This window comes from Ursus arctos, unplaced genomic scaffold (genome assembly GCF_023065955.2).
Source record: "Ursus arctos isolate Adak ecotype North America unplaced genomic scaffold, UrsArc2.0 scaffold_10, whole genome shotgun sequence".
In the NCBI taxonomy this organism is placed as follows: Eukaryota; Metazoa; Chordata; class Mammalia; order Carnivora; family Ursidae; genus Ursus; species Ursus arctos.
Genome location: NW_026622764.1, coordinates 66076723 through 66096004, shown reverse-complemented (window position 1 = coordinate 66096004; position 19282 = coordinate 66076723). Strand labels below are relative to the sequence as shown.

General features: G+C 45.6%; 1 protein-coding gene across 16 annotated transcripts in view; it reads right to left on the bottom strand.

Annotated features, from left to right (window-relative positions):
- Positions 1–19282, bottom strand: part of STARD13 (StAR related lipid transfer domain containing 13) — a 513739-nt gene that overhangs the window by 4674 nt on the left and 489783 nt on the right. For 10 of the 16 annotated variants that reach the window (XM_044381756.3, XM_044381754.3, XM_057309255.1 and 7 more), the window contains 6 exons: positions 17932–18148; positions 9420–9618; positions 4480–4690; positions 3755–3869; positions 2697–2918; positions 1675–1892 (listed from right to left, as the gene is read on the bottom strand). In XM_044381756.3, the coding sequence (XP_044237691.1) occupies positions 1675–1892; positions 2697–2918; positions 3755–3869; positions 4480–4690; positions 9420–9618; positions 17932–18148 (1182 nt within the window). The remainder of the gene's footprint in view (positions 1–1674; positions 1893–2696; positions 2919–3754; positions 3870–4479; positions 4691–9419; positions 9619–17931; positions 18149–19282) is intronic. The other 6 variants (XM_048215633.2, XM_048215632.2, XM_026493122.4 and 3 more) reach the window with 1 other exon arrangement.

The following is a 19282-nucleotide window of genomic DNA, read 5'->3' as shown; positions in this document are numbered from 1 at the left end:
AGCTCTGGGACTTCCCCACCGTTCTTGTCACTTTCTACCTCCTGGTATCATCACCCAGGCATCCCTGTTGCAGGAACCGAGTCCGGTGCATGCTTAATTTTCTCGAGTGTTGAGTTCCTCTGCGTCAGAGCCTCATGACCCACCCACTTTCTTTTTCAAGTTGTGGGTCAACTATCAATGCTGTGAGAGTCTGCCCTAACCACTGTATTTAACACTCAACCCCTTACCATCCCCCTGTCTTACTTATCCTCCCCCCACGGCCCCAGGATGAGTAACATTATCCCCTTACTTATTATTTATTGACCCTCCCTCCCTGATAAAACGTAAATCCCGAGAGAGAGCAGGACTGCGGTCTGTTGTATTCACTGCAGTATCCCCACAGCCTCCCCTTGGGGCTGGAATGCTGCCCTGTACTAAGAAATAGGCTAGTGAGACTGCCGGGTGGATGAAGGAGGGAGGTTCCATGTGTGGATTCTGGCCCTCAGCCGCTCTAGGGGGAGGGAAGAGGCACGCTATGACATGGCTCCATCCCCATGGTTGCCATCCCACAGGAACTATTTGATTTGCTGCTTACAAGAGTGAAGACGTGAAGTTTAAATTCCACGAGGTGATGAATGTCCCCATAACTGTGGTAACAAGCCACCCTTAAGACTGACCAAGTTCTCCACCAGGATCCCAAAGTTGCTAAGACAAACATATATTTAGGGAAAAATGACTCTTAAAATTCAGGGTCCCAAGGACCAACTCCAAAGGCCCATGTGAAAAGTAACCTGGAGTTTGCCATCCAAACGATTTTCATATAGAAACTATTTGAAATACACATTTGGGAATTTCACTAGTGATTCCCTTGACACTACTAACCTATGGGAAGAGGCAGTATTTGCCATCAGTTATCAATAAAAAAGACTACATTGATTTAATTATGTGTTATTTGCTTTCTTAGTGTCTTCAGTCCGTGTACTTTTGGATTCAACGCTGACTCATCGGCTCATGCGCACAGCTGTACCGTGCACACCTCTCACGGGCTGAGCACCCCCTTCCAAACTCAGAGGGCAGGGGCCAGAAGTCAGCCCATAAACCGATCAGAAGCAATGCTTCACCAGTAGACACAACACTCGCAGGCCTTCTCAGGCCCTGAAATCTTACTGGACTTCCGCCCGTCTCTGCATAGTGGGACCTTCAGGGTTGTGCCCGGCTTTCCCTACGCGGCAATGAGTTGTGAAAATTCAAAGTTATACAGATGGGTTTTGAAGTTACGCACATTTCCATCTTGAGAGTTACACAAACCCAAGACTTGCCTTCCCCAGGGAGGAAGGCAAAATCAGGAGACAAGTCAGATTCGATTTGCATAACTTGGCAGAAAGCGCAACTGGACAAACAGCAGCTATGCTTGGGACTCTGTTCCGGGGAAATGAACAATATTTACAGCCTAATAAACCGTATCCTCCGTAGTGAAAGGGGCCATAAGAAAGCCCAGCAGAGCCGTAAATTGGGTGAAGGAAGCAGGAAGTCGGGCATCAATACGGCGAAGGTTTCACGGAGGGAAATGTGCGCCGTCTTAGTGTTCCCAGTGGAGGCTGAACTTCGGTGGTAGAACTCCGTGAAATGCTTAAATATGCAGCTCTTCATCTGCTTTTGGGAAAAAAATACCTTAAACCCTAGAGTCAGGCTTACCTGAGAACCACGAAGTCTCGGGAAGGGTGGGGGGCCATGCTGTTCAACACGTACTGATAGATTTCTGTTTGCTTGTCCAGGGTTTCCACAACCTTCCACTGCACAAAATCCTCATCCCACAGGTGGCGCTCTCTCAGCACACGGTTCAAAACCACCGAGGGGGGCGCTTCCACCTCCACAGAGGCCTTCCACAGCTTCAGCGGGTGCCCGTCTCCCACCTTAGGAAAGACACCATCGAAGGCTGAAGAGGTCAACTAGTCCCAACCCACACCCAGCATTCTTCATGGGACCTTCAGAAACTATCCCTGAGGATGTAATTTAGAAGAGTGATTCTGCACACCTCAGGTTTAAAATTTTAAGATGTTCATCTTTAGGCTTAGAAGAAAAATAATAATGATAAGACAAATAGTAACCACCAACCCATACAGTATGTACTGCGTGCCAGGAAAGATTCTCACCCAGTTGACTTGTAAATAGCCTTCCTCTGACCTGGTAGGATGATGTTCATTATACAAATGAGAAAACAGGCCCAGAGAGGCATGCGACTTGCCCAACGTCACACAGCCAAGGGACAGGGATAAGTTGGGCATCCAGCAGCCTAGCTTCACAGTCTATACTCAGATTATGTGCAACAGGGACTGCTCGGCAGTCTCTCGAGTGGATCTGGGACCTATTCGTGTGCGTGCCAAGCCCCATGGACAGGGTGGCCATTTTAATTTATTTATTTATTTAATTTATTTATATATTTTTAGAGGTTGGTAGGGAGGGGAGTGGAGGGAGAGGGAGAGGAAGAGAGAGAATCTTAAGCAGGCTCCACACCCAGTACAGAGCCCAACATGGGGCTCGATCTCATGATCCTGACCTCATGACCCGAGCCCAAATCAAAAGTCAGACACTTAACTGACTGAGCCACCCAGGCGCCCCTGGAGTGGGCATTTTTAAAGGAAAACAAATCCCTGCTTGCTACGCAGGGGATTCCTCTTGGCTCTTTGGGGGTAATTTTTTCCAACCCCTGAGATTACCTTTTTGAAAGCAAGATCTGTATTGTCTGTACTGGAGCATGTGACCCAGCCTTTGAACTTCTCCTTGGCTTCTTTCTGGAGGCCCTGCACAAGGTGTTCCAGGTACGTACGGAAAGTTGCCCCACTCTCCTCCAGCGGGGTCCCCAGGTCTTCAAGAGTTGGGGCATGGATCTCGGCCTCCACGTATGAGTTGTGGGACTGGGCTACCAACTCGTGCGGGACCTGAACCAACAGACGCACAAAAGAGCAACATACTGAGCTAAAGAAATGCTGAGACTCCTGGTGAGAGAAAGCAAAGCAATTTCGTCAAAAACCACAGTATGGGCAATAGGCCTAGTGCCGTGGGGCAAGGGATGTTTTCCCAAGATCAGCGGCAAGGCTGGGGTGGGGGGGTTTCCTAAAGTCAGGAAGAACAAACACGGTTCTGAGACTACGGTTATTATTCAAACATCGAGTGACTTCCCTTTCAGTCTTTCCATTTTCCTTTTATTTTACCTTCAACGTATTTTTATCCAGTTTGGCAAAATGTGGGCTCAGGAAACTTAAAGCACACAGACTTGAGGGAAACATCAAATATGACTTAGAAATCGCTTTACCTTCTTAGCACACTTTCCCCATTTACAAATGCCAATTTTACCCCAAAAAGTATGCCAGAAGTCTGCTTGAGTTACTTCTCGAACACATCTGCGGCTAAACGCAGAAGCGTCATGGAGTCTTAGTTGACAGGGTTTGCTCAATATCGCGCACACGCAGATGTTGAAACTCATCCAGTCCGAGTGGACAAATGCAACAGGGTTGGCTGGCGGCCTTGACCCCGGCAACGGAAGGTAATGTGACCGTATTCTTGAAAACCATCATCACGGTAACCCGGGTGTCTAACCGGCAGAGCCTCAATTATTCAGTCAGCTCGTCACATTTCTTGGAGGCAAAGACCCGAGTGACAGACTGTACTGTTGTCGTTATAGAATCAGGAACAGACACCTGTGAGCCGCAAACGCAGCCACCGTTCTTATCTAGCTCCAAGAGCTAGGGGGAGGCCGCTGGAACCTTCCGCTCACCTCAAACAATCTGTCGCATTCTGTGATCATGTGGGCAAGCCCCTGCGCGGCCGCCAGGTTCTCACTGAGGTCCTTTTGATCCGGCTTCCCGGTGGCGTATTTCTTCTGTATGACTCTGTAATTGAAGGGCAGAGTTGTCAGCAGATCCCAGACTCGAGAGCTTCTGGCAACACAGAGCCCATCCCTTTGGTTTTCGCTTCACGCCTGGATGCTGATCCAGATCCCAGACTTTCTCATTTCCAAATCAAAACTCTGACCACACGGCCTAGCTACTCTGAGTCAGGTTACCAGTCTGACAGTTCATGATGAAAAAGCTTGGAAAGACACAAGGGCCAGAACGACTGCTGCAGGAGAAATTCACCTACTTTCCCCCGAGTTTGAAACCACATCACTGCAGCTGTGGAGCAAGAGCCGTGAGTCCCGTCTTTGTCACTAAAGGGTGTAGACAGGGCTTCTTGTACTTTTTCCTCCTTCCCCCTCTGCACTACACACACACCACAACACAACTCCTTGGGCTTTCTGGATCGCAATGGACGTCCTTCGAGACTACTTGGATTCATACCTAGCACGTGAATTCGGTCACCTCGAAACATTTTCTGATTATAAACTAAATGCTGACAAATCCTTAAGTTGAAATACAACACAAGACGTTTTGTTTCGTTTTGTTTAATCAACTATGGGAAATACCTGGTTTAGGATCATGGCCGTTGATGAGAAAAACCCACCTGGGGGAGCTTTCCTTCTTCAGTAAATTAAGATGGAAGAGGGAGGGGGCCAGGCACACAGCCAGATTCATGGATGTCATCTGGTTCTCTTCTACCAGGTTGACCACGTCGTTGAGAAAGCATAGCAGCGTCTGCAAGACCTCCCTGCTCTCGTCGGCCAGCAGCAGGATGGCCGCCTGCACCGCCTGCAGCCGCTGCTCCTTGGGGACATCTATGGAAAAGTGGGTGCCAGGTCATTAGAGGGACAGCCGCAGGAAGAGCCAGCCGGGAGGCAGTGAGTGAGCTCCACCTTCCCGGTGTGAAGACACACTAAGAGACATGACCATCGTCCACAACCATGGCGACAGCCACTAATGGCACAAAGAAGTCAGTCATTGCTCAGGACCCACGGCTGGTGAGAGGCAGAGCTGGGACTGGAACCCCAGCCGTCCAACTCCGAACCCCCCGCCTTCACCACGAGATGCTATTTGGCAAGGAACACCCCCGTCCTGGCCTTTCACAGTCCCTGAGCAATCCCCCTGCTCCGCTGTTTTCAAACTGGTTTTCTGCTCTGGCTGAAATTGGCGACAGGCTGGGGCACTGTCAGCCTGTCACTGTCCCTAACGCCCACCCTCCCACCAGACAGCTTGGGAAGCGACTCTCAGGATGCCCACGGCTCTGGGGGGCGTGTTTGGACACCACTGTGTTCGGGGACGGCAGCCTCGCCTTTCCCCACCCCTAGTGGAGCAGCCAGACCTTGATGCCGGTTTGGCACAATTAACCATGAGTGGTGGGGTCCAGCCGGGTGGCCCTCTGGAATGACTCCTAGTGGGTCAGCTCCTTGAGCGTCAGCCGGACACATCTTTCTTTTTCCTACAAGTCACCCAGGGCTCGGTGCGGAGGAGGTGTGCTCTTGGCTTCACGTGGTGACCCGGTGGCATGCACTTCATAATCTTGGGGAGAATGGAAATTGAGGTTGTACCTGGGGAAGAGGAACCAGGCTTGCTAAGGTTATGGAGAGACTCTGGCCCTGTCAGGCCATTCCCCTTCAGGGTGGTCCTTGTTGGGTGGTGGTGGTGGGTGCTGGTCATGCCGACTTAGAAGGAAGGGCACCGGCCCCAAATGCTGTGAACTGATAGGGAAGATCACGGCAGGTGGGTGCTAGGCACTGCATTTTGCTGCCCCCTGGCTGGGTTTATTACTGATCTTTTAGGTCTGACTCACTGCCCTTATTCCTCTCACTCCAAAAGACACTGTCCGGAGCTCATTTTGGTGACACTGTCTTTCTTAAAATACCATGTTCTAGAGCAGGTCTCTCTGGTAGGCTGAAGAGGTGGGGGAATGTGCCTGACTTGTGAGAAGAAAATATCAGGCCTTCCAATGGTGTTTATGTTTCCTCTCATGCTTCAAAAATACTGATTATGTTTTATAACATTCACGGTATATCACAGTATATTTCTATTATGAGAAAGAAAGAAGTATACCTGCTCGGGTATTTCCTACTCGTAGGGATACATGATAAAGACACTTGGAGCCTGCTGCTTCCAGAGGGGCTGCATAGTGACCTTCCGCCCGGGTCCTGCCCCTCCCCACCGCTGTACATCCCAGGACTGGGCACACTCTTGGCCCCAGTCAGCCAGCAAATCCAGATTTCTGGAAAAGCCTGACTACATTCAATGTTCTAGGACCCATTTCTACTCCCACCGCGTTCAGTGTGTGGCACAAAATAGACCTGGGTTTAGTAGAAAGAGCCATTTTGTTCAAATTACAGCAGAACCTTGTTCTTTTTTCTTGCTTGTGCTGAAACAGGAGATACTACTAACGATTTCAAGCTTGTCACTGAAGTGTTAGAAATTCAGCTGAGCCATTGAACTGCTTTTAAATTTGCTGCTTTAGCTAAGATGGCTAGCGTGTACATTGTTTAACTTTAGATGGCCAACCTTCTCCTCCACAACAACATTTTTAAGAGTCATCTGTCATGGCTATCTGTTGTCTCAACTTTCTCTTTACTTATTCCTTTATCCATCAGAAAGTATCTTCTATTATTTCCTACTAAAAATGATTGTGAAGGCCAATTATTAATCCCTAAATTTAGCATTCGTTTTGGATCCTATCCTCCTGGACCTTTGTCATACCTGACACTCCTGTGGTTCCTGCCTCTTACTCGGCTCTCTGGAGACTATTCTAGATCTGCATATCTAAGTGTTAATACTGACATCCAGGCAGATGGCTGTCAGCACCTCAAACTCAACACCCAGTTGCTTCTGAACACCTGTCCTCTCCTGCCCTCACACCAGCAATCCTTCCCCTCTTCTTTTCGATATTCTCCCAATCACCAAACTTCAAGACTACAGAGTAGTCTCTGATCCCTCCAACCTTCTCTCTCCTGGAGACTGGTGGGTTTCAACCATTGTCATTATCATCTGATGAAAGTCCAAGAAGTAACACAGCTAAAATTAGAACTGCTCTGGAGAAGGAGAGGAAGAACAGTCCTCTTTGACTCCAGAGTCTACCCATGGAACACTGAATTTCCAGTCTCACTGCTGGAAGTCACTGCAGATAATCCAGCACCTTAGTTAATGTGTAAGCTCACTCACTAACCCTCTGTTCTTGCACAGTCCAGTATCTCTTGTTCACCACTTCCAGATTCACGGGTCACGAGAGCAGTATGGATGGACATTTACCCGTGTGGAAGACACAGACTTGTCTGCGTACTCAATGCCTACTCCCTCCTTCTCTTCTATAAGAAAATACACTTTCTGCTCCTGTGCAATCTGGAATATGCTCAGGGAAGATGGGCCCTTCCCTTCCCTCAGACCCAGGGCATAACCATGTTGGCCTAAACCCAAAGTGGTAATCCCAGTCCTCTTTCCAGTGATTGATTTAAGGAGAACACGTAGACCATTTCCAGCCTATCAGACCAAGATAAATGCTAGGAGCTTCTGTAAATTTATGTCCTTGATAAAGACAGACATATGTCCCAGGAGAAGCCCTCCCGCTCTCTTCTTGCCTTTGAGTGTGATTTTGGGAAGGCATGATCATTGTAAGTTGTGGTAATTGTATTGTGACCTTAAGGGCATAACCGAGAGAGGCTGACTTCAGCCCTGGCATGACCGAGCTGTGAAATTAACTGACTCTGGAATTACTTAATTCCAGATTTCTTGTCATGTGCGATTATAAAATTTTTTTATTGTTTAAACTATTTGTTGGATTTCTGGTTCTTTCTTTACAGCTGAGAGCATTGTAACTGGTAACCCCCTCAACACCACCCAAGGGTTCCTCTGTGCTTAATGAATCAAGTATAAACTCTTTGCCTTGACATTCCATGCCTTTCCTTGGGATGGCCCTGGTCTAACTTTTTAGTATCACTGGTACTGTGTCATACAGTTACCATTCACACAAGCCAGAAGAATACCCTGGAACTTCCTGGACCATGCTCATGCTATGTGAATCACTCAACACGTGTTCCTTCCGTTTCTCCACCTTCAGCTGCCAGTTCCCCACCAAGTCCTAGTTCTCATCTCCACCTCCTTGGGTTTTCTTTGTAACATCATTATGGAATTTCTCCAGTCTTGCTGTATAGCAGTTATATACAGACATGACTCATCTCCCTCAGTTGTAAGATCCGTAACAGCAGGGAGTAAGTCTTACCCGTCGATATCATCTGCAGGGCTCAGCACTGCCCTGTGCGTAGGCGGAACTCAGTAAATGTTTGCTCAGCTAAAATAAACGCTGCTTTGATCTGGTTTCTTGTTGGTGAAATCTCAGAAAGAGCCAAAGGATTTATCTGCTAGAAACAATCTGGCTTTAACCTTAGAGTAGTGTCAACCCTAACCTGCGGACTGATTAAATGTAAAGAATCATATATGAGAGTTCCAAACCATGAGGGAGGTTTAACTTGAAAATGCAGCTCGACCTCTTATGGCAACAAAGTCCTGAACTCTCTGTTTGGGCTCACGCGACATATATCATTAATTTAACTTAACCTGTTCACTTTGACAAAAAATAATATTTATTTAGTGGGTCATCACTTTATCCTGTTTTTACAAGTGGTATTTATTATACTCCTTTTTGGATTTGCAATATTGTAGGCTCCTTAAATACAGCACAGAATTCCCTACAGCAAGGATCTTCTTCAAATTGGATCAAGTCCATGTTGTCGATCCCCGTTTCAGGCATGTTTTCCTGAAAACTCAAAGTCCACAGGCCAAATATTTTTTTCTAAAGAATCAGGACTTGGACCACTGAAATAATTTATAATCATAACATTATTGCATCTAGAAAAGAGTCATGTGTTCATTTTTAATACTCCCTTTGTAGCTACCTTTGGAAGGATATGCTTTTTAATCAGAAATTATTTTAGTCAATGGTTATTTTAATTATAGGGGCTTTGCCAAGAATTTCCAATTCAACATCACTTAAAAAATTCCAAGTGAAAATATAAATCAGCTGAATTAAGCGTAAACTTGATTTGGTTTGTGTACTTTTCACCAATTAAAATACACTGTCTTAAAATACATTTGTGTTTTACTTCTGGTCATCTTAACACATTTAGCTTTGAATTTCCTATATCCCGAGGCAATGCTTATTCTTTTTTAAATTAAAGTTTTAAAAAACATTTATATACAAAATAAATTCTATTGTGTCCCCTTCTCATTTTAAAGTTATTAAAAGTACACTGAGAGTTAGTTTTAGATCTTACACAAAACCCTACTGAGAAGGAAAACTTTGATGTCAAAAAGGTATTTTCAAGCGCATAACAAATGGCCTGGAGATTTCCATATCAAACTGTGAACAAAGTTTACTTCTGGGAAGAAGCAGAGAATGGTAACTTTTGTAGTAACTTTTGTACATTTCTTTATGGATTCACGTATTACTTGTGTAACTAGACCTCAGTCTACAGAATGCTTTTTAAGCGGAGGGGTGCCCGCGAGAACACGATCTGCATTCCTTGCACTTACACTGATAGATGTGGAGGAAGGTCTCGCTGAGCTTGTTGGTGAAAAGGGGCTCCGGGAGGTCCCGGAAGAACTGTTTTACCATATCCGCCACGTCATACGCAGATTGGTCCTCGTAGCTGACATTCTCAGGGAAGTTCTCGTTCATCTGACGTAATGCATGGATTCGCGATTTCACGCCCGATTTTCGGAAAAGACCCACCTGAAATGAGTCAGAGGGACAAGTTAGCGAGGCCACCTTCTCCCCAGCTGTCCTCTTCCTAGGGCAAGCACCTTGCGAGCGATGAGAAGGCATGGAGTCGGGGCTGGATGAGCAGCGACTGCATCCCAACTAGTCAAATGTCAACGACTAGGTTAGTTACTTTGGGCAGTAGTTGAACGCTGACTCCCTCTCCTATGAAATGAAGATAAGAGTAATAGCCCATCTCACAGGGCTGTTGTGGAGACTAAATGGGAACATACGTAAGGCTGTGCTTTGTAACCTGTAGTCTTCTTGACTAGATGCAATCACGTCCTTCATTTCTCCCACAAGCAGTGATTAAACCCCACTCAGACACACTTAGAGTTGCCGGGCGTCATTAGCGAGCAGACCAGACAAAGTTCCCTGCCCTCTGGTGTTTACACTTTAGTGGGGGTTTTGAGAAAGTCTGGTCAATGAAAGGTTTGGTGGGTCCCAGTTAAGCAACCATATTCAGTGCACCTTTGGGGGAGAGGTTTAGGGAAAATGCTCCTGGAACATAATACTAAAGCACACATTTAGATTTAAGAGTCTTATTTCTTGTCCTTTGGAATCCTCATAATACTCCCTATGTGTGTTTCTCGTATGATGCTTGGCACTCATTACTCTGCCTGGTTAGTTACTATGTGCATGAGCTGTGGCTCTAGTGAGGGTTCCTGGGTGGCATTTTTTCAGCCTTCAAGACATTGTCTTATGGCTTTTTTTTTTTTTTTTTAAGATTTTGTTTATTTGACAGAGAGAGAGAGAACACACAAGCAGGCAGAGCAGCAGGCAGAGGGAGAGGGAGAAGCAGGCTCCCCACTGCGCAGAGAGCCCAATGCAGGGCTCAATCCCAGGACTCTGGGATCATGACCTAAGCCGAAGGCAGACGCTTAACCGACTGAGCCACCCAGGCACCCCATGTCTTATGCCTTTTTCATCCCTAGGGCTTAGAGTCCTCTTCTGCTTGACAAATACATGAAGCAGTAAGGCACCCAGGAGGTAATGCCCCTAGTAGGAATGAGCAACGTGTAGAGGAGCCCTAGGGGAATGGAGATTCCTGCAAGGGTCAGTGGGCAGCTCACACTCTAGGCCCCTCTGGAGGCTCTGCACACTGGACTTGCCTCTACCCAAGAAAGGGCGGAGTTTCTCTGGGCCCCCTGGCTTACAGTGAATTTCCATGTCTGCTATTTTTAAATGCCTGCAGGGCATCGAGTTGGTCCAACTTGGTCCTTCATTCAACCCTCAGTCTCTCCTTTTCTCATTCCTCAAGGGCTCACAGGTTGGCTCACTTCCAAAAAGCAAGGTAGGAACATTCCGAGTGGTCAGACAGGTAAGCAGTGGCACACCAGTCAGCCACACCTCCTCCCTGTGCCTGGGGAAAGGCGCCAGGCCGTGTCCGCGGCAGCTCTGTGTGCCAGGCCGGCCTTGACCCAAGTTCAGGTGTCTGAGGAGAGCTCTCTTGGTTATTGCTATAAATGGAGAGCAGTTTGAATTCCTTTCAAGTACAGTGACAGCAAGGGAAGAGCTCCAAGCAATTAGAGAATACTCAGGGTTTTGTATATGTCAGCTGAATGGATGGCGGGGGAAATTATACACTGCTACTCTTTGTGGCAATAAAACCAGAACTCCTGGTACCACTTTTTCTGCATTCCAAGGCTTACGGCTCTAATTCCACAGAGCAGGGTATTCAGGCATATTGTCACTTAAAACGTTAATTGCTTTCTTTTTTATTCTGAAAGTTTGCAATGTCTAGAAAATGCACAACTTTGCCGTCCTTCGATGACTCTTCAAGAATCTAGGGAACATGTATCATTGTCTGGCAACTACTCCAAACTTCAGCAAAGTGCACGAGAAGAAAGCATGTACTGTCAAAGGAAACATTCAAGATGTCCAATGAATGATTACTAAAGTGAGATCCACGCTCAATGTGTTTACATTCTCGACGACTCCAGTTCTGGAAGGAGGCCCAGGACAGTGCCCCAGGGCTGTGCTACACGGGAGTTCTCAGAATCCCAGTGCCCGGAAGGCGAATTCCTAAGTGTGACTCACAAACATTTTTCCTCCTGTGAGTCGCTGTTATTCCCTTTGAGAATTCCTGTGATTTTCTTAGCAGCAGAGAAGTATTGATTGGAATCTATCAAAAGAAGAAAGCAGACGAGTGCTTGTGTGTAAATTGCAGAACATCCACTGTGTCTTGCTGGCTTCATTTCTGGGGCACGCTGGCGTGCGTGCGCAAACACATCCCAGCAGTGTTTGCTTTGTATTATTCTGTTTCCAAGCTTCTTTCTAGTTTCAGCAAATATTGTTATTTTAATTATTTTCGACATGTCTGGAGCTCTCCAGCTGTGGGCTCTGAGCGGCTTGTTCTGACTTAGATCTCACAGGACGTCCAGAGGGCTGTCAGGTATTTATTTGTTCTGCCTCAAATTCTGACAATAACCTTCCCGTCCCACCCTTATCTTCCAGGGACGTGGGAAATATCTGTGGGATCTGTGGATTTTTGTTGGAAGCACAGAAGGAAATTTCTTTCCTGGACCTAATAAAGAAAAGGTGGTCTGAACTCAGACCAGATTCCAGATATAGGAGCTAAGGCTGGCAGAAGGGAAAGAAGGAAAGAAACCCCAGTCTTCAACATTGGCCCTGAGCTGATGAAAGAAAGAATGCCGGAACCACCCTACTTCCCCTACTCTTGTCACGTGAGCTCATGAATTTCCTCCTGTTGAAGCCATCCTGGGACAGCCTTCTGTTCCTCGCAGTGGAAAACTCCCCAGACACAGTAAGCAGAAGATTCTTCCAATGGTGCAGAGATCCCGAGAACAGGGAGAAGTCACAGAACAACCATGGGTGGTGGCGTGAGTGATTGCCAATAATCACTTCTTCTTAGAAGAGTTTTCAAAGCAGTGATGAAATCTGCACTTCTGGCGAACATTTTTTTCCAAGTGAAAAACAGAGAGCTGAAGAAACCATTTTAAAACTGTCGCTTCTGAGGGCGGCCTTGTCATCACCACGGGTGGGAGGCTGCCCCAGATCCCTCAGCTTCATTATGAGGAAGACCCAAGGGGTGTGAAAAGTCTTTCCTTCGCCTCTGTGTCTGTCACTGCTGGGGGTCACACGGGGCCCCGTGCTTGGTTTAATTCTCTGCTGTCACCGTTTTAAAATTCTTAAAAATCTATGAACAAAGAATCTCACATTTTCACTTTGCATGAGGCCCTGCAAACTCCCTAGCAGGGCCTGTGCTCATGGGCCTCTAAAGCAGGGCTCAGACACCCTCTCTAAAAAGGGCGGCACTGCGGCCTTCTTTCTATAAGCATCTTGCACGCCATCACTCATTTTACAGGTAAAGGGGTGAGTGGCGAGTGTTCCCTCGGTCTTGTTTTTCCTTTCCTCTCTTTTTGTCTTCCACCGCAAAGCCCAGCTCTCTTCTGAGGAAGGCAAGAGGACTGTGAGGAATAGTCAGAGGGTAGGGGACACTTGTACTGAGTAGGATGTCTCTTCCCAGCATGATCGGGCTTCTAAAATTCACTGTTCTATTAGAAGGAGACGTTGGGCCCACGAGTGCTGCATCAGAATTCAAATTTCATCTAAATAATATTAAATCTCCTTTCATGCTAATCCTTTCGGTACTTAATGATGTTTATCAGGCATCCCATTTCCTCTTCTTCAGAAATGTGCTCAGTTGATGAAGAAAGGTTGGTTTTATTCAGAAAAAGACAGGTTCCTAAGTGCCGCGTGCGGAGGGTTCTGATTCTGAGCCTGGCAGGCTTGGCCTCTCCCTGCAGTGACGTCGTGTTCGTCAGGACAAGCATCACCTGTGCCTCTGTGCGCCACTGATTTAGGGCAGAAATAAAAGCTCAGCCAACAGAGCAAGGCTCCTCTCACACACTGCTATGTCTGAATACAAATGGTTCATAATTGAAGGCTAAACTTCCTTGTTTCAGCTACGGCCAGCTGCGAGGGGGAGAATGGAAACACTGTGTTTCATCATACAGAAACTGTTCTGCACTTGGGAGTGTAGGAGGCGAAACGTTGGCCATGTTTCAGGGCCTGGTGGGGCTGCATTCAACTGTCAGCGATGAATGCTTATGTTGGAGGTAAGGCTTAGCATGAGGAAAAGGGGTCCAGCTCATTGCAGGAAGCCTCCTCCCCTGAGATCCAGGGCGAAGCCACAGGAGAGTCCGGGATGGAGGGTCAAGGAGGCCATGTAGAGGGAGGCAGCACAGAGGCCAGTCAGCGTGGTTTGGAGGAAAGGTGTTCTGAGACGTTCGGGTCTTCGACCACCCAGGGGCTGAGATCTCGAGATCCTGTGCAGACCTGAATCTTTTCAGTTCCAAGGAGGTGCTACTGGCAAAGAAAGGACAGTCTCGTGTGATGCATGTTCCTTCCCTTTTGCTCTTGTCCCTTCTTTCCTTACGGATTCATTCACCTTTATTTGCTCTTCTTCACTCGTAAAGCTCTAGAACAGTCTTTCTTTCGAGCCTGGTTTTAATTCTCCATTGTGTTTGTCCCGTTTTCCCTTGTTCCCTTCTTATTACCACCTTCCTTCTTCACAGGGACCAGAGGGGGATCTCTGTGTGCTTCCCACACTCTGTGACTTACGAGGTGCAAAGCCCCGCAGGTGTGGAGTGCTTCATAAGGGAGTAATGGGCTCTGGTGAAAGTCCCTTGGACATCTTACAGTTCTTACTTTTGACCGATACAAGAGAGGGTTGCCTTATTCATTTTGGTTACATTTGGAATCCGTATTTATATCCTCGAAATAAGTCATTTGCCTACAAAGCTTTGCCAGCACATGTCTTTTCAGTAAGGCATGCTTCCAGATTGAAAAAACCGTGAGAGGCTCGATGTGGAGACTGAGAATAAGCCAGCGACCCAGGACTGAGGAGAGTTTGGTGCCCACTGTCCTTCTCTCGATTTGTAGGACTTTGCTTCAGGCAGGAGACTGGACCCAGTAACAGTGGTCTTAACTGGAGCTACCCATTATTTGGAATCTGTAGGGGTGGTTTCCAGTCTACACTAAGCACCGTGTGGTAAGTAGAACAGTGGTATTACAATTCATTTATTTCCACCCAATTTTGTTCAAGAAAGAATTCAAGGTGACTTGTAATGATCTATAAAATGCATAAGATACAATTAAAGATCACAGATGAGAAAATTTGAGCAAAAGAAAAATAAAGATAAAAAGAGTAGCTGAAACTGGGAATGATGTACAAAATTCATACCAAAACTTTACAGGTATTTGCTACAGGCAGAACACTCATTTGGCTCCAATCTTTCTAGTAGCTAATATAGAGAGGAAAACATATCCAGTTGTTCTTAATATAAGAAACAGACTAGTTGTCTAAAAGAAACACAATGCTTTCAGGTGTTGGGGCTAGAGAAAAACTCGTCCATGGGTTCCAAGGACACCACCTCAGGTAAGAATCAACATTATCAACAAAATCCTGATAGTGCATTTATCAGTGAGTTTTATTTATTTATTTATTTATTTTTAAAGATTTTATTTATTCATTCAACAGAGAGAGAGGCAGCCAGCGAGAGAGGGAACACGAGCAGGGGGAGTGGGAGAGGAAGAAGCAGGCTCCCAGCGGAAGAGCCTGACGTGGGGCTCGATCCCAGAACGCCGGGATCACGCCCTGAGCCGAAGGCAGACGCTTAACGACTGAGCCACCCAGGCGCTCCTATCAGTGAGTTTTAGGGCCATTTCTCCAAGTGTCCCTCAATGCTAGAGATGGTATCTTCTCAAGTCCACTGGGACAAGCAATTCTAACAGGTGGCAGTAGAGGGTAGGTTTAAAAACCTGGACTCTGGAGGTAGCTTTTCAAGCAAGTGTTGGCTCCACCATTGCTACCTGGGGGAAACTGCCACCCAAGATGGATATGGCCTTAAGTGAGAAAGTGAATGTAAAACAGGACAATGCCTAAAACATGCTGGGTCCTCAAGAAACATTATCACTGCAGAGCTAATGGCATAGATGGACTGCATTTCCTTTAAGTATTTCTGAACCAACACTGTTTTCTCTTAATAGAGTTTTTGCTGATAAGCATTCACTGGCCACACATTATAATGTGTAGAACAAAATATTTTTTGTTCTTGGTAAAAGGCAGAGCCAAAGACTAAGAGAATTAACCAAGAGGAGAGACGAGTCTTATATACCCTTAGGGAAATCGAGACGCTTGGGAAAACATGTGTCTGAATAAAAGGTTACCGTCCACAAAACACAATCTTGGGGCTGTGCTAACAAAACAACAGAAGTACAATTGAGGCCCCAAAGTCCTATGTGTAAGGGCATGGTTGCGGAAGGGATCAGAGTGGCCATTTCCATATATTCACCTAAGTCCCCCTCTCCAACAAGGTTTCTCAGTAAGATATCCATAGATCATCTACCTTTGATTAATGTGCAATTTTGGTAAAAGCTCTAAAATTTAAAAAAAAAATGCTTAAGTAACTAGATTCATGGGTTTGCTCGATTTAGATGTTATTCACAAGTCAACGTTGGGGCATCTGCTAAAGACTATATAGCTTTAGAAAAGTCGTCTGTTGCCCTTCTTTCTGAGAAATAACAGGCAAGCTACTGAGGCCATTTCTCAAAACGAAATAGTCCTCACCACCAACAGTAACAGCAACCACTCCTGCCCTCCGCTATGGCATCTAAAGAAATGGGGGAAATTGTATACCTGTATATTCTCTAAATCAGGAGTGGGAAGGCAAAAGGGGATCACACATTCCGTTCAAATGAAGGTAGCGTCAAATGAAGAAGTTACTCTATTCCGCTCCACTGAAAAGTGGCATCTGATTCGTGAAGAGACCATCCCGATTCTAAGTGCGATCTCAGTACTGTGGTAGATACAAGCATCAGCAGTCAAGGTCTGTGAGTTCATGTGGCTCAGCTCATTCCTGTTCACTGAGCCCAAGGCCAAGGGGGAATCAATAAAAAGTGCAACTGCTTTTAGGTGGGCAGAATTGTTCACATGGTATAAAGAATATGACGCATAAAAGCCACTGTAGAATAGTGGCCTGAAAATACCCCCACTCCTCAAGGTTGCAATTCATCAAGTGGGAATATGGCTCTTTGGGGGGCAGAATCTCTAAGACAAGAATGGGTGTTAATCTGGAGGCGTGAAGGCTGGGCCTGGTAAATTACAGAATGGGTGGCACTCTGGGTCCAGTCACGGGCCACCATTACAGTGGTCCCCAAACAGGCGTGGAGACAGAAGATGATCTCTGAAAATTGTGCTTGTCTTGAGTTCTTAATCAACTGTACAAGATGAGGGGATATTTGGTTTAGCTGGTATTGCTTTCATGGTTTACTTGCACATTTTAAAAAGATGTAAATAAATTTATCTTTGGTTTCAGTTTTCCTGGTCATGGTGCCGCTTCAAAAAAAAAAAAAAAAGAATTAATAGGCGCCTGGGTGGCACAGTCAGTTAAGCGTTGGATTCTTGGTTTTGGCTCAGCTCGCGATCTCAGGGTGGTGAGATCGAGCCCCACATCAGGCTCCCCGCTCAACACAGAGTCTGCCTGAAATTCTCTCCCCTTCTGCCTCTGCCTCTCTCACTTGTGCTCTCACTCTCTCTCTCTGTCTCTCAAATAAATAAATAAACCTTTAAAAAAAAAAAACAATTAATAGGGGCGCCTGGGTGGTGCAGTCGTTAAGCGTCTGCCTTCGGCTCAGGGTGTGATCCCGGTGTTCTGGGATCGAGCCCCACGTCAGGCTCTTCCGCTGGGAGCCTGCTTCTTCCTCTCCCACTCCCCCTGCTTGTGTTCCCTCTCTCGCTGGCTGTCTCTCTCTCTCTGTCAAATAAATAAATAAAATGTTTAAAAAAAACAATTAATAAAAGGAGATATAAAAACCTCATTCTTTTCTCGAAAAATAATAAAACAGAGATGAAAGAATGCTATGAAATCAATGATGGCAGTGGGGCAATAATTAAAAAGGAAATGCAGTGTAAAGCGTAACTCCCAGTTTCTAGGGAATGCAAGTTTGACGGCACAGGTCCACACTATTAACACACAAACTATTAGCATGAATGTTCACTCAGAAAAACAAACAAACAAAAACCAACCAAACAAACCAAAGAAAACATGAATTTTCCCTCAGGACGTCCTTCAAGTTGCTAGTGAGGAAACACCCTCAAACAGCTTGACCGGGATGTAGCCTGGGCCAATTACATAGTGCCATACAAAGATCACAGTGCCTTTTATTTTTAGTGAGGCGTGTCTTGGGTGACACTGGAGAGATCTGACTTTGTCTGGCGTCCCATAAATCCAGGGCCGTGTTTGGGATTTACAACCATACCTGATCGAGGCAGTTGCTACGCAGATATCTGAGCGCTTGCTGAATACTCTGAGGCAGGGGCTGTCCCGTTCTCTGGACGTGAACTATGAGAGGAACACCAAAGACGGTCTTGTCTTTGTAATCAGGAACTTTCATCCTCTTCATGAACTTTGGAACTGACCTAGAATTCACAGAAACCAGGTCATGCAAACCTCCTGGGGCAGCCTGTGGGGAGAGGCTGTGAAAGCAAGAGGGAAGCCAAGCTTTTGTTGGAACAACCAACAGGCACAGGGGGAATTCAACATCTCTCTCTTAATTAATCACATGACATGGAAGTACTATGTGCGCCCCTTGCCTATGTTAGATCTCTGACTATTAAACAGCATGATTCACATTAGCGGAATGGATTTACGGCTCTGTTTTCAAGTCAAGGGGACAATTTTCCAATTTAATTGTGACAGACACACCTCTCAAGTGATAAACACTTGTCCCCAATTAGACAAAACAAAACAAATTTAAAAACTATAAGAAGAAATTTAGTTGGGGTTGGGGGAGAAAGGAGGGGAGAGAAAATACTTCTCAGCTATACCTTACTTTTCTAGAACCGGTTGTACTTTTTAAAAGAAATTTTAATATACAAGCATATATTCATTGGACTACACAATTTATAATTTCCCAAAATATTTTTTTAAAGGCACTGTTGATTTTTCTCTATACATAATATATAACATAGGACAACTAATGACATATTTTATATTTTTCAAATCCACCAGCTCATCTATTTTTTCCCCCCACAGGAAAAATTTAAATACTTTATTGCCAAATTATTGTAATAATAGCTCTTTCCACTTGTTCTACTTCTGGAAATTTTTTTGTGTTGGTGAATTTTACACTTTGGGTAGGAAAGTAGGATTTAAAATAAAGTAGCATTTAAAGAAAAAAAATCTTAGAATATATTGAGTAGAATTACTATGTTGCCAGTTAATACTTCCTCCATTTGCCTGCTTTTTTTAAATAATAATATTATGTTAGTCACCATACAGTACATCCCTGGTTTTTGATGTAAAGGTCCACGCCCACCAGCTCATCTAAAACAGGTCTGTATTTAGGCTCCAACACATGCTTTTGTCAATTCCTTAGGACAAAGGAATTCCTGCATATTCTTGTTTTTATTTGCCACGAAGTCAAAGCAGGAATGCATTTGAAGAATTAAATGCTCTTTGAATGAATCAATGCTGTCAGTGTTGAGCCCTGCATTGAGCCAGAAGGTACAAGTGACAGCTGTTTCTTTGCAAGCTGCCAGAATTATTTTATGGCCAGTTTATTTTTAAGTCCTCTGTTCACCATTCATCACCCTTTCCTGGTCTCTTTT